The sequence below is a fragment of the Hemicordylus capensis genome, chromosome 2 (genome assembly GCF_027244095.1).
Source record: "Hemicordylus capensis ecotype Gifberg chromosome 2, rHemCap1.1.pri, whole genome shotgun sequence".
NCBI classification, from domain to species: domain Eukaryota; kingdom Metazoa; phylum Chordata; class Lepidosauria; order Squamata; family Cordylidae; genus Hemicordylus; species Hemicordylus capensis.
The window spans coordinates 329,200,259-329,224,847 of NC_069658.1; the positions used below are offsets into that span (position 1 = coordinate 329,200,259).

At 46.3% G+C, this 24,589-nt stretch overlaps 1 protein-coding gene across 3 annotated transcripts; it reads right to left on the reverse strand.

The window, feature by feature from the left end:
• Positions 1 to 1,775: 1,775 nt before the first annotated feature.
• INKA1 (inka box actin regulator 1) lies at positions 1,776 to 16,169 on the reverse strand. Of its 3 annotated transcripts, none has more exons than XM_053289032.1 (2): positions 15,885 to 16,169; positions 1,776 to 5,488 (listed from the first exon to the last, which is right to left on the reverse strand). In XM_053289032.1, the coding sequence occupies exons 1-2, from the start codon at positions 15,933 to 15,935 to the stop codon at positions 4,619 to 4,621; spliced, it is 921 nt and encodes a 306-aa protein (XP_053145007.1). In that variant the 5' UTR covers positions 15,936 to 16,169; the 3' UTR covers positions 1,776 to 4,618. The 3 variants fall into 3 exon arrangements, with proteins under 3 accessions (XP_053145007.1, XP_053145008.1, XP_053145009.1); XM_053289033.1 differs by lacking the exon at positions 15,885 to 16,169 and adding an exon at positions 9,379 to 9,704; XM_053289034.1 differs by lacking the exon at positions 15,885 to 16,169 and adding an exon at positions 9,196 to 9,324.
• Positions 16,170 to 24,589: the final 8,420 nt, after the last annotated feature.

A 24,589-nucleotide genomic window follows, 5' to 3' on the forward strand; every position in this document is an offset into this window, starting at 1 on the left:
TTTAAACATGCCGTCAACACCTACTTATTTCAGAAGGCTGTGAAAGGGGTTTTGTCTGTAATTCTCTCTAGTTGCGGCTCTGTTTTTATTGTGAAGCTTTTTAATGTTTTTGATGTTCTTGTTTTGGCCCTAGAGGGAGAAGGGGAAGCCCCCCCCCCTCCACTCCCTGCTCAGTTTGGTGCCTGCTCTGTTGGCATCTGTTTCGGTACTCTGGATCACATGCCCAAGATATCTCATTATGCAAATATTCCAAAATCTGGAAAAATGCAAAATCCGGAACACTTCTGGTCCCAAGCAGTCCAGATAAGGGATACTCAACCTGTATGCTCACTGGCTCTCTCATACTTTCCCCACTACTGCTACACTACACCATATAAATGTTTGTACAGCATGTTGTTTTTATTGTTAAAATAGTTGCAGGGCAGATTTCCCTATAGGCAGGAGAAGGGACTAGGACTAGGTTTTTATTGTCTTTTTATTGTATGTTTTTAAATTTTGTAAACCGCCTTGGGGTTGTCTTTTTAACGAAGGGCGGTATATAAATAAATAAATAAATAAATAAATAAATAAAATAAACAATACTGTGCGCTATAGCTATGGGTGCTATAGGAGCCCACATCATACTGAGTGGGTGTGATTGAATGTTATGACATTATGAATGGTATAAGATTTCCCCCTCCTCCCTCCCTGTTTTAGAACTTGGGGTTATCCAACCTAATTGGTTTATGATAGATTCAGGACAGATGGAAATTCTTCCTCACACTGACTGCATCATTCACTTAAGGAGTTTGCTAACCAAGGTGTAGTGCTGACTACCAGTTTAGGTAACATTTTTAAAAGATTGGATAAATCCATGCAGGATAAATCTATCAATAACGTAAAGTGTGCCAAGTTGATTTCAACTCCTGGTGCCCACAGAGCCCTGTGGTTTTCTTTTGGTAGAATACAGGAGGGGTTTACCATTGTTGCCTCCTCCCATGCAGTGTGAGATATCAGCAATAACAGCTAACAAGAACCTTCATATTCAGAGGCAGAAGTATACCTCTGAATTCAAAAGACTCGGGAGAAACAACAGGGGAAAGCAGGGGCATAGAAAGATTGGAGTGGGCCCTGGGATAAAAAAAAGTGAAGATGAGTTCCTGCTCCCCCATTTTCTTCTTCAGAGATGTGCGAGGGGGAGAGCAAAGACCAAGCTGTCACCCAGCTGGCAGCCCCTCCCCCTTGGGCCCTGCAAGGACTTTTATCCCCCTGCCTGCCAGTTCAATTGTAGCTATGCCCCTGGTGGAAAGGCCCTCTTATCTTTGTGCTCTGCTTGTGACTTTCAAAAGGCAACCTCCATTTCTGGAAACAAACATGCTTGATTAGATGTGGCTTGGTCTGAACCAACAAGATACACAAGAAGAGCCCTGCTGGATCAGGCCCAAGGCCCATCCAGTCCAGCATCCTGTTTCACACAGTGGCCCACCAGATGCCTTCGAGAAGCCCACAAGCAAAAGGTCCAAGCATGCCCTCTCTCTTGCTGTCACTCCCCTGCAGCTGGTATTGAGAAGCATCTTGCCTCTGCTGGAGGTGGCCTATAGCCACCAGACTAATAGCCATTGATAAACCTCTCCTCTGTAACAGCCTTAGTAATTTGCTACACTCTTGTGCTGTCCTTAAAAAAGGCTTATTGCAGGCACATCATATATTTATCTAGCTACAGAACACAATAATTCTATCACCATGAAAGAGAGAAAACACCTAGACTACATAGTGAATTCAACAGAGTGAGCACATTTAAGATAAACAAATTTATTTATAGCATGATCTTTCATGGATGAAATCAACTGTAGTCCATAAAAGCTTACACACTAATAAATGTGAAGGTCATTAAGGTTCTGCACAACTCTTTCTTGTTTTCACTGCTACTGACTAACACAGCTATCTTTCTGGAAATGCAAAGTCTAGGGAACCATTCTGATCTTGAGATGAGGTGGGGAGACATCAGGATACACTCTAAATGTGGTTGTGATCTAGAAATTGGTTGACTAGTTATTCCAGTGTGTGTTCAATGCAATAGTCTTACCACCACAGCAGCTTTTAACGATTTCTAGAATATATTTCTAGCCCTCATGATTGCAGTGATGCAACTGCAAAAACCTCAGGACAGCCACCCTCAGGATTTTTGATAGCACCTCCTAACTTCAGTGCCCTGAGCCCCACCATTCAGATCCCTGTTAAGTAATTGCTAATTCTGCCAAACCAGCTGGGGTTATTAGGGACACAAAGAGCCAGTGTGGTGTAGCAATTAGAGCGCTGGGCTAGGACCAGGAAGACCCAAGTTCAAATCCCCATTTAGCCATGAAACTCAGTGGGTGACTCCGGGTAAGTCACTTTCTCTCAGCCTGACCTACCTCACAGGATTGTGTGGGGATAAACATAACCATGTAAACTATATACCATTCTTCCGGTAGGGATGTGCATTTGTTTACCACAAGCTGAGGATGGTTGTTACCTTAGATTTTTTTTTTTTTAATGGTTTAGACATATTAATGGAGGATATACCTGTTAGTGGCTACTAGCCATGATACCCTAATGGAACTGCCAGCTTCAAACCAATCTCTGTTTACCAGCTGCTGGGGATAAACAGAGGGTGATTATTACAATTCTATCCTGCTTGTAAGTCGCCAGAGGCATCTGTCAGAATACTATTGGAAATAGACCACTTCCTTAATTTTGGCATTTTCCCCCCTGACTATAAAGTTGTGCTGTCGAGTCCGTGTCAACTCCTGGCGACCACAGAGCCCTGTGGTTGTCTTTGGTAGAATACAGGAAGGGCTTACCATTGCCTCCTCTCCCACAGTATAAGATGATGCCTTTCAGCATCTTCCTATATCACTGCTGCCCAATATAGGTGTTTCCCATAGTCTGGGGAACATACCAGTGGGGATTCGAACCAGCAACCTCTGGCTTGCTAGTCATTTCCCCACTGCGCTGGCCATAGTACATCATTTTTCAGATCACTCCCTGATCTGTATTAGGAGTTTCTAAGGCTTTTCCATCTATCTATCCATCTATCTATCTATCCATCTTTGTGTTTTGCATCATCCTTCTGTTGCTACTATTAATCCAACCAATGATGCGCAGGAGTTGCAACCTTGAGTCTGACAGTTTTAATGCAATTTGGAGACAAAGTGAGTTTTTGATGTCTGCTAGTCTTCTGCAGCCCTTGTTATCTGCCCTTGTCTTCTGCACCCCTTGTTATCTGTTCCTCACACGTATTTGATGCTGCTGATGCGATTAGTCAACACTGTTAGGTGTGACTGTTGGTGTGCTTTATTTTTACATGCTGTGTTCCTTTTAATAATTACATATAGTTGATAAAGCTGAAAACACACATTTGTCAATCAGAACTAAGTAATTTCCTTTGACTATGCACATGTCATGTGGAACATTTGAAAGCCTTGGTGAAACCTGATTTCACTGGCGATTCGTTATTTTGATCTTTCATAGTACAGTATAATGAACATTCTAGATAAACATGAAACATTAGTGTTTAGAAACATTTGAGAGTTTTATGAACCAAATTCCTTATTTTTATAGGCACATTAACTCCCACATTGACCAAGCTGAACTTTGCTTTAAAGATTCCTTTTGCCGTGTATATTTGAAGCCAACACATTCTGCTCAAAAAATGCCAGCTAGATGCCTTCAATATGATACCCACTATACTGACAAATATATCCCAGGATGCAAGTGAATTCTTGCTGTTGGCTGACATGATGAAGATTACTCAAAGTAATCATGGGGTTAGGTTAGGCAATTGCAGTGGGACTACTTTGAGTAATTTTCCTCATAGGCAATATTTACAGTTCCTCTGCCAGACCTTTGGAAATTCCCATAGTTAGAAGTGTAGAGTGGTTCTCTTTCTGGTTGACTTCCCAAAGTTTGTACTGAGAACCAGGCACAAACTGTTCTACTGTGGTTTATCAATGTAATTCACTATCTTAAACCACCTAGGTTTTGCTCATTGCAGTTTGGAGTGGGCATTAGAATAAATATGCTACTTTAGTCAGTCCCATAAGAAATGAGATTATATTTACAGTACATTCTTTGGAGACCAAACACAGCAATACTCTGTTTCAAGTTTCTTATGAAGTCTCCTGTATTTCAGACCCCACATTCTCCAATAGTGGAAATGAATTTATATTGATATTTGCCCAACGGTCTCAGGCCTGTGGTTTTGTTAAGGGAATTCAAGCATGACCAAGGAATCAGAATATGAAATATTCACAACTCCTGGGAAATAAGTCATTCTGGGTTGAAAGTTATTTGTTCCTTGTCTCCTACATACTTATATTTTTACAGTGACACTTTAATTATGCTTCAAATGTAGACAAGAGCTGATGTCTTTAGCTACTTGGGGTTGAATTAATCAGAGTGCAGCAAGAAGGTAATTTGGGTAAAGCAGTATGCTAAAGCTACACAGTTGATTAACATTCACATACACACACACACACACACTTCAGACATACTTAATATAGAAAAAGAGACATTTATTTACTGACAACAATAAAAATATAGATCTCTTTAGAAAAGCATACAAAACAATCCAAAACAATAACCCAGATCAGAATGGCTAGATGTAGCCAATCACATCATTGCAAATGATTGGCTGCCGGCTTCTGCAGTTCATGAGGGCAGCAAAGCTGCTACAGTCTGTGGAAAGCTCACTGATATTGGCATGGGACTGATGGAAATAGGGCAGCAGAGGCCGGGCACCCAGGCCTGCAGGGCAAGAGAAACGCTTGGTCCCATCAGGGTCCTGCTTGGCGCGCTCTGTGCGCGAGATGCCAGCCAGCCTGCGGCGTACGTTGCCAGAGAGGTTGAGTAGGAAGCCGTGGGGCTTGGCCAGCCAGCGCTGCAGCCGCCCACGTTCCCCACTCTCCTCCGGCAGGTCCATCCAGTTCTCCACCAGATCAGCAAAGCAGTTATCCCCCAACACCAGAGGTTGCCGGTTGCGGCTCTGGGACAGAAGGGACACCGTCCAGTCCCCTGCATCTGCCGGTTCAGCTTCCTGCCAGCGCTCCAAACAGGCGTCAGAAGCAGACTTGGGGCGGGGCCTCCTGGCAGGCACCCGGCGGCGCAAGAAGCCCCCTGAGGACAGCTTGCTGGCTCGGAGGGGTGGTGGGGCCTCCTCATCCCGCCAGCTGCTCCCCGACACTTCAGAGTAGCCCGAATCAAACTCCAGGCTCCGCTCACTGCTGGGAGGAGAGAAGGCAGCCTCCTCCTCCACGGTCCCCTCCAGGCAACAGGCAGAATCTGCTTCCGAAATGGCTGATACCCGTGGACTGGTGCACTGTTTGGGGGAAGGCATGGCGGGGAGGGGTCTCAGCTCCTGGGGAGTCAACTGGAGTTCTCGGTCATGCACCCTCTTCAGATCATGGAGTGTCCGCATCATGCACTGCATCTGGCCTCGCAGCACTTCACTGGACTCCTTCATGCACAGCTGTGGGGGGAGGGAGAAGAGACACATCGTCAGCTTCCTACTGCCATTGCCACAATCCTACAGTATCGCCCAGTTTAACTCTCGATGTAAGCCCACCACATCTTGAGAACTAGCATTATGCAAAGGGGCAAAGCAGATGCTTTGCACGCAGAAGGTCACGAGATGAGCCCTGCTGGATCAGGCCCATGGCCTCTCTTGTTCAGCATCCAGTCTCTCCACAGTGGCCAACCAGATGCCTCTGGGAAGTCCACAAGCAGAAGGTGAAGGCAGACTCTTCCTCCCACCGTTATTCCCTTGCAACTGACATTCAGAGGTATCCGGCCCCTAACAAGGTAATATGTAGTCACCAAGACTAGTAACAATTGATAGGCTTGTCCTCCATGAACTTGTTAAAGCCCCCTTTAAAGCCATCTAAGCTTGTAGTCATCACCACATCTTGTGGCAGGAAATCCCACAGATTAATTGTGCGCTCTGTGAAAGAGTACATCCTTTTGTCCATCCCAAATCTCCTGCCAGTCCATTTCACTGAGTGACCCCCTGGGTTCTAGTGTGATGAGAGTGGGAGGAAAAGGTCCCCTGTTCGGTCTCTGGCACTTCCAGTAGGGAAAGTCCCCTGGAGAGCCACTGTCTGTCAGGGCAGACAATACTCAGCAGAATGGATCGATGCACTGATTCTAAGGCAACTTCATATGTTCTTATACGTTAAAATTATATACAAGCTGCAGCCTTCAAGCGTATTGAAATATGTCCAAACATATTTGCTTGAGAATGGATCCTCCCAGCTTAATGCTGCATGTCCACAGAAAGCCATGTGTGGATCATGAGCCAGACAGTGAAAAAAGCAGCAAAGAAGAGAACCATTGACTCCACAGAAGAGAGCTTTTGACCCCACAAGACCCAAGTCCCCTTAGGCAAAAATCAGATCATCTGCTTGTGACAGAGCTTTCTACTGTTCCCCCTCATGCATCTTATCTGGCCCCCTGCAGAATAGGCTCCATTTGTGTGCCACACACACACACACCTCTCTGTCACACTGCTCACCCTGCCCAGGCGTTTGAGCGTCTAAGGAGTCCAGTGCACGCAAATGCTTCCAAGGCCTGCTGAATGCCACCAGGCTGCCTGCAGATCCTAGCAGAGGTACTTGGATTTGCGAGGGGCACCGACTTTGCCAAGTGCAGAGCTGGGAGCCGGAGCCGCACGCGCAGGCCCTTGCCCCATCTCGTCTTGGCAGGCCCCCAGCCCTGAGGCAGAGCTTTTCGGCATCATCTGCACGTTCCAAGCCCATCCCTGGCTGTGCAAGCAGCAGCATGTTAACACTGAGCGAGCGAGCTGCCCCACCCGGCAGAAGACGATACAGAGGGTGTGTGAGAGTCTGAAGGAATTGCACAAGCAGTTCCCCAGTTGTGCAGGGAGGAGAAGCCAGCAGAGAAGGCCTGAAAGTTGGGCAAGGGGAGAAATAAATCCCTATATCTACTGCAGCGCACAGGAGGTGAAGTTTGCCTCAGAGCTAATCAGCTGAAGGATCCTGCACCCTGTTCTTTTTGACCACCTGGAGGTCTCTCAGTTTGGCAATTATATAGGAGGAATGGCAGGATATTTCAGCAAGCTAGCATGATGCAAACTTTCCTTTCTGGAAGAAATCCTCATGTGCAGCTAGGAAGGAAGGGGTATAATATGCTCCATTCGCAGAAGAGGCTAGATGTCTTGCACAGGGCACAGAGTGTCCAGGCGCAAAGGAAAAGATGGGTCAGTGCCAAGGACAGAATTGGAGGAATGAACATGAAAGAGAAAGCCAGAAGCTACGACAGGGTGAGGGAAATACCACTTTATATAAAGCATTTCCCCAGTCTGTCAAGAGATCTCTCACAAGCCCACAAACTGGCCTTGGTCCCAGTGCTGAAATGGCAAAGGTATAGTCCAGGGACCAAACACTGAGGAGTTTAGTCTAGTGCAGGGCTGCTCAACTTTGGCCCTCCTGCAAATGTTGGCCTACAGCTCCCACAATCCCTGGCTATTGGCCACTGTGACTGGGGATTATGGGAGCTGCAGTCCAAAAACTGCTGGAGGGCAGAAGTTGAGCAGCTCTGGTCTAGTGCTTGGTCTGGGACTGTCACACCTGGTTCACTTGCTCTTTAAAGGGAAGACATACACTACCACATCACTGAGCCACTGTCCATCTCCTGTCAAGAGGAAATGTCCTTAAATTGTTGCATTCATGAATTTTTTTTTGGGGGGGGGGGAGGACTTTGAAAAAACTTTGAAAAAAGGAAAAGGAAGAAAAGAATGGTGGTACAGTTATGCACCACCCTCTGAAATGAAAGTTCCCCCAAACACACCGTTTCTACTGAGGTTGCCATTCGGCACGTGGTGGCTGAAAGGGGATGACTGACTACTGGGGCTATGAGGAGCACATTTGGGAGCGGCCCCAGGATCTCATTTCTCCTTCCATTCTTCCCCCACCTCAGCCCACTTCCTGTTGTTTTCTAAAGCCTCTGCAGTTTAGCTTCCAGATGTGCCATGAGCGATTGTTCCTCTAGGCAGACTTGTGGATCCCAAGACAGAAGTGATTCATTTGGCTGGACTTGTGCAACACCATTCACAATAGTCCCCCAGAGTTTGGTTGAAAACCTGGAACTCAACAAACGTTTTGAGTTATGCTTTAATCACAATTCTAGGGCTCACCTTGGCAGCCCCACGGGGGTGGGGAGCGGAAAGAGAAGCTGCAGATCTTCCCCCCGCCCTGCCCCTACAGTCCTTCCAGTCAAGGAAAAACCCAAGTTCCTTTCTAGTCATAGCATCAGATAAAATTTGTGTATATTGCAACAGTGAGTCAACCCTTGGTGAGATCTTAAGAGAGGTTAAAAATCCCATCTGAACATTACACAGGTTAGGAAACATGGCTGCTTCCGCACAGAGTCAGAGCTCAGCAGCTGTGAGGGATGGAATTTTCTGCCCCACTATCACACTACAGAATGACTCAATACCCCATTGAGTCTTGAATCCCACATCCTGGTATCTCTGTCAAAGATCATGTTGTTACAAGCCAGATACTGGACTCCTCCCAAGACCACTGCATACACAGCGGGAGACATTTCTGCTGCCTTGTCAATCACAACCATAAACTTCAGCCCTTGGCATAAGAACATAAGATGAGTCCTGTGGGATCAAGCCCAAGGCCTATCTAGCTCAGCAACCCATTTCCCAAAGTGGTCCACCAGATGCTTCTAAAAAGCCCACAACCAGGAGATGAAGGCACGCCCCCTCTCCTGCCATTGTTGGTATTCAGAGGGATCCTGCCTCTGAACCTGGAGGTAGCCCATGCAGACTAGTAGCCGTTAATAGACCTGACCTCCATGAATTTGTCTAAGCCCCTTATGGGAAGGGCAAGCCCAGTCCTAGAGATCATGATGCCCAAGACTGGACTTCACTTTGCATCCCACCCACCTAGGGTTGCCATATTCTGGCTCTCCAAATCCGGGGGCCTAATTTGTATATTATGTAAATTGGCCTGCAAATAATTCGCATATGCAAATTAGCAGCTGCACTTTCTAGTTGACTTGTATTTGCTCTGGATATCTACCAACAATAGTTGGGGGAGATATCTTTACTTGACCATTTCCCTTGACATATTAATAGCAGCAATAGAACCAAAACAATTTTTTAATGCACAGCTTTTTAATAAAGGCAGTGATTCTGTATGCACTTACTTGAGAGAAGATCTGATTGAAACTAACAATGCTTACTTCTAAGTAGGCATGCACTGAATGTAAAGTCAAGAAAGTCCTTAAACATTACAAGACACAGCCTGGTAGGCAGGTAGTGATTGAAAAGCAAGCTATCCTCAACTGCCTGATAGAGATCCCCTAAACATAACATACAAGGCAACATACCTCAGGGGATTACTGTTCTTGTGAAAGTGAAACCCTCCCAGCTAGCCTTCTGTGCTCTTCCTCTCTTAATCCAAGTCCAGTGGTTGAGCAGAATGTGACTGCACATTTTGCTCCATAACTCCGCTTCTTCAAGGGCTAATGCTTAGCTTCCCCCCCCCTTCTTTTTTTGGCGTTTTTTTAAAAAATGAAAGCTGAAATCCAGGCGAATCCGGGTGGGCTAAGCAATCTGGGTAAGATGCTTAAAGTCCAGGCGATACCCAGAATTCCAGGGGGCATGGCAACTCTATACCCACCCCATGCTCAACTTCTCTCTCCTTTCTCCCCACTGTTCCGGCTCTCAGACTAGATAGGGATGGTGCGTTTCTGTTGCCTAGCAACCACCTAACTGCTACTTCTAGACTCAACAGAATGGCCAGTCAAGGATGGTGGAGGGAAGAGGAGTAGTGGCAGCATCAGGGACACACTGTAGCTGCTTCTCAGCCCCCTTGCAAGGCTGACACGGCAAATGTCTGATTGCCGGGCTGGATGAGTCAGGGAAAAGTACATTAAAAAGAGAACGAACAAGGTGCTCTCGATTAGTTACTGTAAGACTGAGAAGCCCTGGAGCCACAGATGTGCTGTCAACACAGACAGCTTCCCATACAAAGGCTCCAGACAGCAGCAAACAACTCCAGACATGGATCCCTGAGCCTTTAGAGTTGGTTATCAGCTCCATTCCGATTGGCTTCACTGGATCTGATGTCACTAGACCATCACCGAGCAACTCTCACTCACAGATCAAGTTTTAAAAAGAATGCCTGCAAAACATTTCCTTCCTGTGGCAGCAATTCCTGAAGATGTAGGATTTCCCCAACTCAGCATTAGCTATTTCCATCTCCAAGTCTACTTATTTAAAGCATGTGTACTTTACTCTTCCATAAGCTTAAAGTGATCAATAATAAACCACCGCAGCAGGAAATGACTTGATTATCAAGCCAGAGGTTGCCGGTTCAAATCCATGCTGGTATGTTTCCCAGACTATGGGAAACACCTATAATCGGGCAGCAGTGATACAGGAAGATGCTGGAAGGCATCATCTCATACTGTGCGGGAGGAGGCTATGGTAAACCCCTCCTGTATCCTACCCTAGGGCTCTGTGGCTGCCAGGAGATGAAACCAACTCAACAGCACACTTTACCAAGATAATACTCTCTAAAACAAATCAAGCTCTAAAAAACCACCCAGCCACAAAATAAAACATCCAGATGTCCATTAAAAGATAATAGTTTTACATGCTTTCTGAAAAACCAATAAAGTTAGATTTCCTAATGTCCTGGCAGAAGGTTCCAAAGCTTAGGAGCAATCTCCGTGAAGCCCCTGAAACTCCCCACCTGCCACCAGGGAACAGCAAGCAGTGCATCTTCTAGCCCACTCTTACGTGGCAAGTAGACCCAATAAGGGAAAGGCTGACATGGCAAATGTCCGATTGCCCAGGTGGGTGGGCTTCTCACATAGGAGAAGCTATTCTTGGGGTATATGCAAGGGTGTAGCAAAGTTGGAGTGCACCCCAGAACAAAAAAGTGAAGATGACTCCCCCACGCACACACAAACACACCTCCTAACCTCCTTCTTTGGAGAGGAGGAAGGAGGAGAGGAAAAACCACCTGTCATTCAGCTAGTGAGCCCCCTCTCCCTCAGAGGCCGAGGGACATTTGTTTCCCCACTTGCTCAGCGATAGATACACCACTGGATATATAGATCCCAGGCCATGGAGGACATCAAAGGTTAAAACCAGCACCTTGAACTGGGCCCAGAATCTAACAGGGAACCTACCAATACTTCCTTCTGCACTTATTCACTGATTAGAACATGGACAGTCATTCTACAGTGCCACAAAGCATTAAGAAGGAAATGCACTATAAGCAGACAGCAGACTAGAAAAAGCTTCAGTACATGTACAGCCTCCTTGGGTCACAGAGATACCAAACCATAGACAACCTCTTTCAGTGGTGCATACTGGGAGAGTGTTGGTGCCCTTCAAGCTTCCACTAATCAGAAGCCCTCTGGGGAGTACTTCACTAGCTATTGCACATGCCTAGTGGCCTTATTTTCAAAAGAAGACAATGTTGCTGCTGCGTACCTCACAGCATGAGACACCACTCATGGCCACAGTCAGAATGAGAGAACTTTGCATCATATATAAATTTGAAGCAGAAGCTGACCTAGACTTTCAAGAGGCTTTTATCTTTCACACCAGCAGCCTTCTGACTCACACCTACACAATTTCAGTATCCCCAACAGATGAAATTCCTTCCATTACACGTTCTCACCTCCTGGATGAGACCCCTTTGCTAACTGAGCAAAGACACACCTTTTAAAGTGGTGATTCTCTTATATTTTGTGGAGGAGAGCAACTGCCCCTATCCAGCCCCAGGACAGGACAGCATCTCTCCAGTGACTGTTACTGATATCTACCTTGTTTGCCTACTTTCCAGTAGGCTTATGAGATCACCCGGCATTCTGCATGTGTCTTCCCCACCCCATCAACTTCGCAACACCTGCACCAATATGAACCAAATTAGGTACAGTTGTAGGGGCACATAGGGACGCCCTAATGGCATGGTGTGTGATGATGTCACCCACTCCAGTTCAAGATGGCGGTCACGTGAACATCTGGTGTGCAAGTGGGCTCATTTGTGGACTGTCTAACCCATTTGAACCAAATTCAGTACAATTGCAATGAGTGACACACAAGGACACTTCAATGGCATAGCCTGTGATTATGTCATCCACCCTGATTCAAGATGGAGGATGCGTAAACTTTTGAGGTAAAAGTGAGCTAACTTGTGAATCGCTTAACCGATTTGAACCAAATTTGCTACAGCTGTAGGGTACATGGGGAAACCTCAATGGCATAGTTTGTGATGATATCATCTACCCTGCACCAAGATGGCAGATGTGGGCTCAAGTGGGCTAACTTGTGGACCATCTAACTGATTTGAACCAAATTTGGTACAGTTGTAGGGACACCTCAATGGTGTAGTTTGTAATGATGTCATCCACCCCAGTCCAAGTTGGTGGACGCCTGAACATTTGAGGTTCAAGAACTCTAGCTTGTGGACCTCAATTTGAACCAAATTTAGTCCAGTTGTAGAGATAGAGAAAGGAAAGTAGGCTGATTAGTTCTTACTAGAACAACTTGTGTTTCTTTTTAGTTTATGAGTCCTTTGGGGACAAGGGGCCATCTTATTTACTTACGTAGTTCTTAAAAAAAAATTAAACCACTTTGAGACGTTGTCTTGAGAAGTGGCATATACATATTAGCAGCACCACCACCAGATTCTTTGTTATACATTCTTTGTTATACAGAAGTTTGCTCAGGGGCCTTTTTCCACTGCATGTAATGACCTTCAAGTGGATCATCTTTTTAGGGCACTTGCAGGTTAGTTTGGAAAACTGGGCACTCCTACCAGTTCAGATATGATGCGGAGCCTTCTCTCTTGCTGTATAGGAAACAGCACAGTCTGGAAACATTCTAATCTGCTGTGAGAGAATTTTGCTCTATGATTCAAAGGCCATGGTGTCCTCAGTGAATCCTGAAGACGACTTCTAATTTCCCACTAGCACAAGCCCAGTGAGGGAACGGAGCAGCAGCTGGAATCTCCCAGCTGGCATCTGCTCCTCAGCTTCCATCACAGTTTTTAGGAAACAAGTAAAGATGTGGCTCTTCATCCAGGCCTTTAAATGAGATTAGTTTTACTGCTGCTGCTTGTTGTTGTATGTATTATTGTCTCATAGAGGTTTTAAAATTTTTAAATGGAGATTTTTATATTTATATTAATACCTCTACTTTTTATATTGTAATTGTGTATTGTTTTTAATCATAAGTTGTAAACCACTTTGAGATTACTTTAATGAGAAGTGGTATATAAATCAAACCATTAATTAATTAATTAAAATCTCATCACTTCTCTAGTCTAGGATGAAATTCAGCAGACAAATGCAAAAGTGAGCAACAGGAGGAGAGAGGGCATGCTCTCGCCTCTTGCCTATGGGCTTCACAGAGGCATCTGGTGGGCCACTGTGTGAAACAGGATGCTGGACTAGGTAGGCCTTGGGCCTGATCCAGCAGGGCTGTTTTTATATTCTGCACTGGGGGGCGGGAATCAAATGCACAGGTACAGAATGGGGCATAACTTGCTTGGCAGTGATATAATATGGCAGTAAAAAGGACCTTGGTATTGCAACTGATCACAAGCTGAACATGAGTTAGCAGTGTGCTGTAGCTGCAAAAAGACTAATGTGATTTTAGGCTACATTAACAAAACCATCATTTCCAAGTCACAAGTAGTAATTGTTCCACTTTATTCCACACTAGTTAGACTTCATCTGGAGTACTGTGTGACCAGTTCTGGGTATCATACTTTTCTTTCAGAAGGACGATAAACTCAGGAGCTTTCAAGATTCAGAGAGTGGCAAACATCCTCCCAGTGAGCAAAAATCATGTCTTGTGGGCTACAGTACCCCCACTGAACACTAGAGGGTGAGTCCTATGTGGGGGATGGACATTTTTCCAAGACTCCACTCTAAGACCCTACTGGAAAAGGGACATTTGAAATTAAGGCTCTCCCACCAATAGCAGATCTCAGAATGCACAATAGTGGGGCCCTGTATCCTATCTTTACAGCAATTCTGATCAAAGGACTCTATGAAACTGGGTCATGCTGTTAGAGCGCTATGATTTTTTGAAGTGAGAAGCCTGTCACCAAGCCTTCCTACGTTCACAGGGACTCCTCAGTTACATGGGGGATGTGTCAAAAGCAGCTGGAAGTCAGCCCAAATCTACCTGCGGATTCTTGGGTCAGATGGCTTTTTAGAAAGATCCTGTTATAGAGAGGAATAGAAAAGTCAGGAACAAGCTATGAAATCTCCAAGAAGCACACTGGGCACTGAATTGTGGAAATAGTGCCATTTACTAGGGTTGCCATCTCCAACTAGAGGGGATTTTAAAAAAACAACAACAACCAATATTTAGGAATTAACATCTCCAGGGCTGTTTTCAATAACCACTGGCAGATAGATGCCGATTCTGGTAGACCCTAGCCTAGACCAGGAAGACTGGTAACTCTGTCCACTGCATTTCCATCCTCCTGTAGTTATCAGGTCCGGGAACAAAGCATTCGTCCAACAGTGAAGACTTAAGAAGTGAGCCTGCCCTAAGCCCGAGTAGCTAGACTCTTGACTCCACGTTCTCATCCGGTTCCATGTCTCTCCCGCAAAGAAACAGCTTGGGCGGCTGCTCAGCTGATATTGCGCCCTGCAGCATAGATTCATCTTCATTCTGCTCAGTTGGTTCCCAAGCAGTTTCATACGAGGCAGCGATCACTAGGGCTCAGCCCCCAAATCTGCTTTGAACAGCTTCATACCACAGAACATGAGAAGCAGTGTACCGGAGCATGTGCAGAATACGTTTCCGTTCTTTCTGTATAATCAGATCCCCGTTGCCTCCAAGACTAGGGAGCAATGAATGCTTCCCGGGCGTCACTTGTGCTACACGACCCTAAGGGGTCTTTACTCAAAAATAAATCCCACCGACTTCAAAAGGACTCACTCTCCGGTTTGTACGCACAGAACTGCAGCCATACAGCCCGATCCTATGCACGTGCACCGAGTCAGAATTCAAAAGTAAGCTGCAATGCATTCAACAATAAGGTTGACTCAGCCTTCCATCCTTCCGAGGTCGGTAAAATGAGTACCCAGAATGTTGGGGGCAATATGCTAAATCATTGTAAACCGCTTAGAGAGCTCCGGCTATAGAGCGGTATATAAATGTAAGTGCTATTGCTATTGCTAATAAGGCTTACATCCTGGTAAGCGCGCAAAGGATCGTAGCCTTGGTCCCCTGCCTCTTCCGCGGAGAGATCCAGTCTCTCTCCCATCTGGGCATCTCGCGCGACAAGCGTCGTGCAGGCATCGGCGCCAGGATAGAGACCCAGTTCACTAGCCAGAGCGCGGGCTGAAGCAGCAACGCCTGCCTCAAGAAAGAGGAAAAGCGGGGCTGACAGCTCTTCTCAGCCAGCCTGGGCGGGACGCATACAACACACACACTGAAAGAGACATTGCTCTTCTCTCAGGCACAGAACCCGCAAGCCCTGTCTTGCTGCTGCCCCGGCTAGCGTGGTGCGGGCGTTCGCAGAGCGCCAGGGAGCGGCGGCGGCGGCGGCGGATCAAAGGCAGCGCTCCGTCTAGCCTGTTGCTCGTTGCGGCTCCGAGTCAAATCGCTTTCGGGACACCCTCACGCCCCCGTTCCCACCCAGGGTGGACCTCGACCCCCCGGTTTAGCTTACGGGCACAGCAGCACCTCCTGCCACTGCCACGGCGAGTGTCCTTCCAGAGCCCGGCGGGGAGCACGTACCTCCTTGAGCCACCGCCGCCCTCACCCTCCCCGGCCAGGCAGGACAGACTCCCGCCACATCCCGATCTCCTCCCTCCTCCTTCTCCGAGTCCCTCGCTCCTTCCAGATTTACCACTTCTGCGCGGAGGTGGCTCACGAAGGCGTCGAGGCGGGCGCTGTGCATGCCAGAGCCGGAGACGCTCAGCTGCCAGTCCAGGGGGCGAGGGGGCGCTCCAGGGCGAGCGGGGGACGCTCAGGTGCTGAGCCGGGCGAGGAGAGGGGCTCGCGCTCTGCGCAAGGCGCTGACTTTCTCCTCGGCTCCGTTCACAGTCGCGAGCGGAGCGCACACTTTGCTTCAGCCCGAGCCCCACCCCTGCCTTATGGATGGGCCAATGAGAGCCCGAGGCCTCGCCCCCTCCGCTCCACCTAGAGCCAATGAGTGCCCAGGAGCGCTCTCGGTGTCTGCCTGTAACTTGAACCCTCGGGGTCGGCTGTGTAATTTAATTAGAGCCCATATTAGGAGCCAAAAGGTGCTACAGATGGGAAGACGGGCCGGCGCAGCAAAAGGGCCGCACGGCGGTCGAGAGACCCCTCGGGGTACAGCGCAATTATACTGCATTATGCTTCGCTACGCTGCCCTAGCCCACCTCCGGCTGAAGCAGTGCTTGCCTGTACAGTAGCGCTCTGATGGCCCAGACACGAGCCGATTTCATTAACAGCTTCGCGGAGTTCTCTGCTGGCCTAGGATGTGTGCTCTTTGCTGGGTTGCTACCACCGTTTTTCCTGGCTACGTTCTTGTGCTTTAAACAATGGCGTGACAGATGGGAATTCAACAGGTCATGTTTTTCTACTCACTGCCTCTCCATGCTGGGAAAGACATTTGCTAAGCTTGTTGAATTTCTCTGGGCCCTGCTGCCGCGGTGTTAAAGACACAGGAACGGGGGCAACTTTTAACCTCTTTTGGAAACTTGAGAACATGTACTTTCTTGCAAACAGACTTTATACTTCGTGCTGGTGTGTGCGTTTGATTTCCTGATTGTGGTACCACAGCTCAAGTTTAGGCCAGTGGTCAATTTCCAAGGCAAAATATGCTGCTATCACTTATTCAGAGGACTCAGACCTAGATGCCTTGCTCCTCAGTCCCAGATGCAAAGCCGGCTAGTTGTGGTTGCTCCCTGGCGAAGGAAATGCAACTAGTCTGCACATACTCAGGGGCACTCTCATCTCTCATTATGACTCACCCAGCACTAAATGCTGGCATTCAAAAGAGGTTTCAGGGCTGAGGCTTGTTTTGGAAATATACACTAGTGTTTTTAAAAGTTCAGTATTATCCTGTGGGGAGCCTGATTTGTGTGAAACAAAAGAAATATGGTGCCTAAATATGAATTGTGCAGATGGCGTAGAAATATCACATGTTGAAAGTCAATGTTCTTCAATGTGGCCCAGCATTTCCTGTCTCTGGTGAAGTGATTTGTGTGTACCACTTGCTCTCCGCCCTGTTGTCAGAAGCTACCCCCTCACACAGAATGTTAAAAATTTATGACTATTTTTATCTGACAAATTTCAGACAGTCGGAAAGTGAGACATGGCCTTATGCTAATCAATACAGAATTATCAATATGAAGAGTGATACAGAACACATACAACCGACAAAGTCAAGTTTCATTCCCAGCACCATGTCCCATCACTGAGTAGCAAGGCCAATATGGTAGTGACCTGAGCTTTCTCCAGATGTAAGGTAAGGGGGGAATCTAGTGTTGGGAGGTAGATTCTGTGCTGCAGCATAGGGAAACTGAAGGTCCTTCCCAAGCAGGGAAATAATAGGAATATGTTGTTGGCTGCGGTGAGAAATGTGGCCTGCCCCTACCATCTACCCAGTTATCTGCTACACATGCCATTGTTCAGAAACACTCTTTGCATGCTACGTGGATGGATGTTTCTGTTGCAGAACACATGAGAATGTATCCTCGGCTCTTTTGTGGGGTAAGCCAGCAGCTCAGCTGGGTAATGTGAAGTAAATCATGAGAAGAACTGAGGAACTTCTGCCTGTACACTTCCTGTTTGCATCTTTTTCTCTACCCTTATCCTGAGCACTTTCCAGATTACACACTACAACAGAGGTAAAATGCTTCAACTTGGCAGGATCGTATTGAAAAAGATCCCCAGACTCTCAAACTCCTACAATGGGAAAATACAGCTACTTTTTTGCAACACACATGCAACATTGTAGCAGTATGATGCAAAGGTAAAATCCAAAAGAAGGCATCGGAAATGTGAACAGCACCTTGCTGACAGTGCAGGGACCGCGATGTCGAAACACAAGCAGTATGGAAGCACACTTAACAGACACATAGTGACACTGTTGTAGGGTTTAATCTCAAAAGTGCCCTGTTATTCAGACCATTTGATGCCCCTGCTCAGATCATGTTATGCCCCTCACTAAATGACTGGAGTCCTCCACAGAATCATTATGGGTAACATTACGGGGACTGAAAGGAAATGTGTTACTAGGGACGTGCTATCACCCTCTGGATCAAAGCGCTGAGAGTGACCTGGAATTGGAAAAACAAATAAAGGAGGTGTCAAAGAGAGACAGGGCAGTAATAATGGGTGACTTCAACTACCCACACATAGACTGGGTAAATTCACATTCAGGTAATGGCAGAGATGCCAAATTTCTAGACATGCTAAATGATTGTGCCTTAGAACAGTTAGTCGTAGAACCAACCAGACAGATGGTGACTTTGGATTTAATCCTGAGTGGTGCCCAGGACCTGGTGTGAGATGTCAGAGTTGCAGAACCATTGGGTAGCAGTGACCATAGTGTGATCCAATTCAGCATATATCCGAGTGGAGAATTGTTAAGGAAGTCCAACACAGATGCATTGGACTTCAGAAGAGGAAAGTTCTCAAAAATGAGGGGACTGGTAAGAAAGAAGTTGAAAGGGAAAGTCAGGAGGGTCAAATTACTCCAGAAAGCATGGAACTTGTTTAAAAACCCCAGTACTAGAAGCCCACCACCTTAAGTGGAGCAGTGGGGAAATGCTTGACTAACAAGCAGAAGGTTGCTGGTTTGAATCCCTGCTGGTACTATACTGGGCAGCAGCAATATAGGAGGATGCTGATGAGGAGGCAATGGTAAACCCCTCCTGTATTCTACCAAAGAAAACCACAGGGCTCTGTGGGCACCAGGAGTCGAAATCGACTTGGCGGCACACTTTACCTTTTAATAAAAGCACAGTTGGAATGTTTACCAAGAAAGAGGAAAGGTACCACCAAGTTCAGGAGGATGCCAGCATGGCTAACAAATAGAGTCAGGGAAGCTATAAAAAGGAAGAAGACTTCCTTCAGAAAATGGAAGTCCTGCCCAAATGAAGAGAACAGGAAGGAACACAAACTCTGGCAAAAGAAATGCAAGGTCACAATAAGGGATGCAAAGAGAGAGTTTGAGGAGCATATAGCTAGAAGTGTCAAGGGGGATAACAAAAACTTCTTTAAATATATCCGAAGTAGAAAACCTGCCGGGGAGACAGTTGGACCATTAGATGATGAGGATGTGAAATGGATTATTAAGGAGGATGAGATTGCAGAGAAGCTGAATGAGTTCTTTGCATCTGTCTTCACAGCAGAGGATACTGACTACATACCCTCTCCAGAAGTGAGCTTTTCAGGTTTAGCAGCTGAAGAACTGGGCCAATTTGAGGTGACAAGGAAAGACGTTCTAAACTGTCTTGAAAGACTAAACATTAATGAATCACCAGGGCCAGATGGCATCCACCCAAGAGTTCTGAAGGAACTCAAATGTGAAATTGGCGATCTCCTAGCAAAAATATATAATTTATCCCTATAATCAGGCTCTGTACCAGAGGACTGGAAAGTAGCCAACACGACTCCAATTTCAAAAAGGGATCCAGGAGGGATCCGGGAAATTACAGGGCAGTCAGCTTAACCGGTGTCAGATAAATTGATGGAAAGCTTACTTAAAGACAAAATTGATAAACATATAGAAGAAAAGGCTTTGCTGAAGGAGAACCATCAGCATGGTTTCTGCACTGGCACGTCTTGCCTCACTAACGTTTTGGAGTGTTTTGAGAGTGTCAACAGACATGTGGATAAAGGCAATCCGGTTGACATAGTATACCCGGACTTCCCAAAAGCTTTTGCTAAAGTCCCCCACCAAAGGCTCTTGAGTAAACTTTGCAGACATGGGATAAAGGGACAGGTTCATGTGTGGCTTGGTAACTGGCTGAAAGACAGGAAACAGAGAGTAGGAATAAATTGACAGTTTTCACAATGGAGGTAGGTAGGAAGTGGGGTCCCCCAGGGATCGGTACTGGGACCAGTGCTCTTTAACTTGTTCATAAATGATCTAGAAGTTGGGGTGACCAGTGAAGTGGCCAAATTTGCAGATGACACCAAACTGTTTAGGGTAGTGAAATCCACAATGGATTGTGAGGCGCTCCAAAAAGATCTCTTTAAACTGGGGGAGTGGGCAACAAAATGGCAAATGCGGTTCAATGTATGCAAGTGTAAAGTGATGCACATTGGGGCAAAACCCACCAACTTCACATATACACTGATGGCATCTGAGCTGTCAGTGACTGACCAGGAGAGAGATCCTGGGGTCATGGTGGGCAGCTCATTGAAAGTGTTGACTCAGTGCATAGCAGCTGTGAAAAAGGCTAATTCCATGCTAGGAATCATTAGGAAGGGGATTGAAAATAAAAATGCTAATGTTATAATGCCCTTATACAAATCTATGGTGCAGCCACATCTGGAGTAGTGGGTACAGCTTTGGTCACCGTTTCTTAAGAAGGATAGTGTAGAACTGGAAAAGGTGCAGAAGAGGGCAACCAAACTGATCAGGGGCCTGGAGCACCTTCCTTATGAGGCTAGGCTACAGCATCTGGGGCTGTTTAGTTTGGAAAAGAAGTGACTATGAGACATGATAGAGATGTATAAAATTATGCATGGAATAGAGAGAGTGGTCAGAGAGAAATTTTTCTCCCTCTCTCACAACGCTAGAACCAGGGGTCACCCTATGAAACTGAAGGTTGGAAAATTTAGGACCGACAAGAGGAAGTACTTTTTCACATGGCACATAATTAATCTATGGAATTATTTGCCATGGGATGTAGTGATGGCCACCAGCTTGGATGGCTTTAAAAGGGGCTTAGACAGATTCATAGTGGACAGGTCTATCAATGACTACTAGTCTAGTGGCTGTGGTCCACCTCCAGCCTCAGAGGCACGATGCCTCTCAATACCAGTTGCAGGGGAGCAACAGCAGGAGATAGGGGCATGCACATACCTCTTGCTTGTGGGCTCCCCAGAAGCATCTGGTGGGCCACTGTGTGAAACAGGATGCTGGACTAGATGGGCCTTGTGCCTGATCCAGCAGGATTGTTCTTATGCTTTCCAAACCCCTTCTGTATCCAACCAAAACTCTTCTTAGCTTTACCACTCTTCTTGGTTTTGCCACTCAATATTGTTTGGCCCTTGTTTCCTGTTCTGTCGCTGCCTGTGGCCTTTGGTCCATGGCCTCCACCACCTTCAGCCACCCAAAGTCCCCTAGCTAACACTTTAAAAAGATGGCTGCAGGGAGACATGACAGAGGTCTATAAAATAATGCATGGAGTGGAGATAGTGGATAGAGAGAAATTCTTCTCCCTCTCACATAACACTAGAACCAGGGGTCATCCCATGAACCTGATTGCCGGGAAATTTAGGACCTGCAAGTGGAAGTATTTTTTCACACAACACATAATCAACTTGTGGAATTCTCTGCCACAAGATGTGGTGACAGCCAACAACCTGGATAGCTTTAAGAGGGGTTTGGATAATTTCATGGAGGAGAGGTCTATCAACAGCTACTAGTCGGAGGGCTGTGGGCCACCTCCAGCCTCAAAGGCAGGATGTCTCTGAGTACCAGTTGCAGGGCAGTAACAGCAGAAGAGAGGGCATGCCCTCAACTCCTGCCTGTAGGCTTCCAGCAGCATCTGGTGGGCCACTGTGTGAAACAGGATGCTGGACTAGATGGGCCTTGGGCCTGATCCAGCAGGGCTGTTCTTATGTTCCACCCATTGTCCCTTGCTGCGCACTATGTATGAATCTCTTTCCTTGAACACACACATGGCACCCATTACCTCTTTCTCTTTTCCTTCAAATCCTTCCTCAATACCAAGTTTTTGTTGTGAAGGACTTTGGCTTTGTCCTTTGTTTGCAGCCATAAACAACTGTATCCATCCCTTGCTAGCTCTATTTCTGCCTTGTTCTCCTCCTCATTGTCTATTTTAGTTTGTAGTCACTTTCAGCAACACGATCATCTAACTATTGTTGCATCTGAAATTCTATAAAACACCATCTACACTCAGATATGTTTGTATATATGCATGATATAAAATTAACACCCAGCAGAAGAGCCTAGGAGCTGTTGCAGTCACTTGCTGTATTGTTACATGTCAGTGGCAGAAGGCCAGTTCAATCATTCCCTCGCATCTTGCAGCCAGAGCCCTATGATTCCACCACCAGACAGACTGTGTCCTAGTTCCCCAGCGGGACACCCAGAGTTATTGTTTTTGTGTTCCAGTTTCTTCTCTCCAAGCACCTGGCCTGCCCCACCTATCCAGTAGCAGCCACCTAATCATTTACCTCTGGATCCATCCCTCCAATCCTGAGTGCTCAGGCTAGGAATTCCAGGGCCACCCATCTATCAGAGCCACCTATCTCCGAATGGAATTATCAGATGATATCTGAAACCACAAACCGAGCTACAGAGTTTTGCATTGCCAGTATTACGCAAATGTTGATACAAGGCAGCCACCTGGCTATCTGCACAATCATGTGCAACCATAAAACCAACGGCTTTCATACTGGAAGGAGGTTTTTACTTGAGAGTTCTGCATTCCACCCCCCACCCCACCCCCTTGTTATCTTCAGAATAAATTTTCCTCACATCCTGCCTATTTGGAGGGCGCATGCTTTGCCTGATGAAAGTCATGTCCAGTTTGTTCCATCTCTGAGAAGCCTACAAAGGCTTTTAGCCTTGGCTTGTATACTCTTTCCCCAATATGTGCTGGTCCAATATTTATTTATTATTATTTATTTATTGAATTTATATACTGCCTATTATATTATTTATTTACACAGTCAGACAGGTGTTATTGATTGGTTTATTTTATCCAGACATCGAGTCCTTCCCAAGGACCTGGGATGACTGAATTTTATTGTCAATGTTGTTGCTGTTGTTATAGATATCGTCGCAGAATATAGGCTGTTCCCAGTAAAGCTGCTTTTTGTAATTGGCTGGTGGTGATTTCTGTGGCCCCTATGGTGTTGAGGTGCTCTTCAAGGTCTTTTGGAACTGCACCCAGGGCACCAATTACCATTGGGATTATTTTATAATTCAATTTCTATACCACCCTTCCAAAAATGGCTCAGGGTGGTTTACACAGAGAAATAATATATAAATAAATACATTATTTTATAAATAATATAAAATCTCAAGGTTGTGTACAATAGCAGGCATCAGCTTAATTGCATGTTCACATGTTATGTTCAATGCACATACGATCTGTATACAGTGCATGTGTGTACAGGTATGTATGACCTTGTGTTTATGCACACATTATATTCAACCCTTGTGCAATAGTATACTTCCTACATGTATCCTGCACTTGAGGGGTTCTATACTCAGATTCACTTTTAAAATAAATGCATTTACAGCCATGGGGCTGGTTTGCACAATAATCCACTGATCCAACCACATGAGATAAGAACACGTGTGTGCTGTGAGTGCACACATCCTTCTCCCTGTCCTGGCCCCTCAGGTGTCTTTCCCTAATTGCTTGGGGAAGGCAGTTCTTCCAAAAATTCTACATGTGCCACAAATACACACACACACATTTGTAGCACATCTAGAGGGGCCATTCGGACAAGCTGCCCCCTACCCCATGCTATGAGGGAAATATGTCCCAGCATGTCAGAAGGGGAGAGGGATTTGTGTTTTTATGGCACACATGAAATGTGTGTCATAATAAGAGCTCCATAATAAGAGCTCTTATGTCTGCGAATGAAATGTGGTCTGAACCAGCCCATTCACACGAAAAACATGTCTATATGTACAGACACTTATACATGTAGTATCTGAATAGGTTTGTTCTCAAGATTAAATTTGTGCCAAGTATGTAATTTTGTGCTAAGTATGATCCTAGCCAAATGTGGGGCCCTGCTTCAATATTGTTTACTTCTCTGTGGGAAATATATTTATTGTGCTGCTTCTAGAGGGCATGTTTTGAAAATCACCGAAGTTGTTTCCTTACCACATGCCAAGAGAGCAATGGTGATGCCCCTAGTTGGGGGGAAATCAAAAATAGCCCATAGACTAAGGATCACAGTGGTCATGATCCGACACAGCAGGGTTGATTCCGCATATCGCCCTCACCCAGCATTGTGCATTCTTTGAAGCAAACATGGCACTAAGTATATATACTATTCCTGTAGCATGTAGCACGGCTCACTTCCTTGAGCCATCTGAGCATGTTTTACTCATTCCTGATCCTAGGTGCTTCTTGCACACAGTCTACATCTACTTTGATAGTCCCTGGAGCTCTTCTCATGATCAGGGAGAAGAGCTCCGGGGGCAGTCTGTGGGGAGCACAGGTTGCACTCACCCTCCCCACGCAGATGATCGCCCTTGCTTCCCGCCCAGATGATCAGCAGCTGCTCCCTGCAGCTCCGAGTTGCCAGTTGCCCTGGTCCCCAGTTGCCTCACCCCCCAGCACGTTGCCCCGCCCCCCGGAGCTCCCATAATGCACCATATGAGTGCACGGTGCATTA

What these genes read in the sequence shown, in the direction of transcription:
- INKA1 (XM_053289032.1), bottom strand. Translation starts at nt 15,935, where the DNA reads ATGCACAGCGCCCGCCTCGACGCCTTCGTGAGCCACCTCCGCGCAGAA. An exon ending in GCCACCTCCGCGCAGAAGTG is followed by an intron (nt 5,489 to 15,884) that starts GTAAATCTGGAA and finishes CTCCCCCCACAG; the next exon opens with CTGTGCATGAAGGAGTCCAG.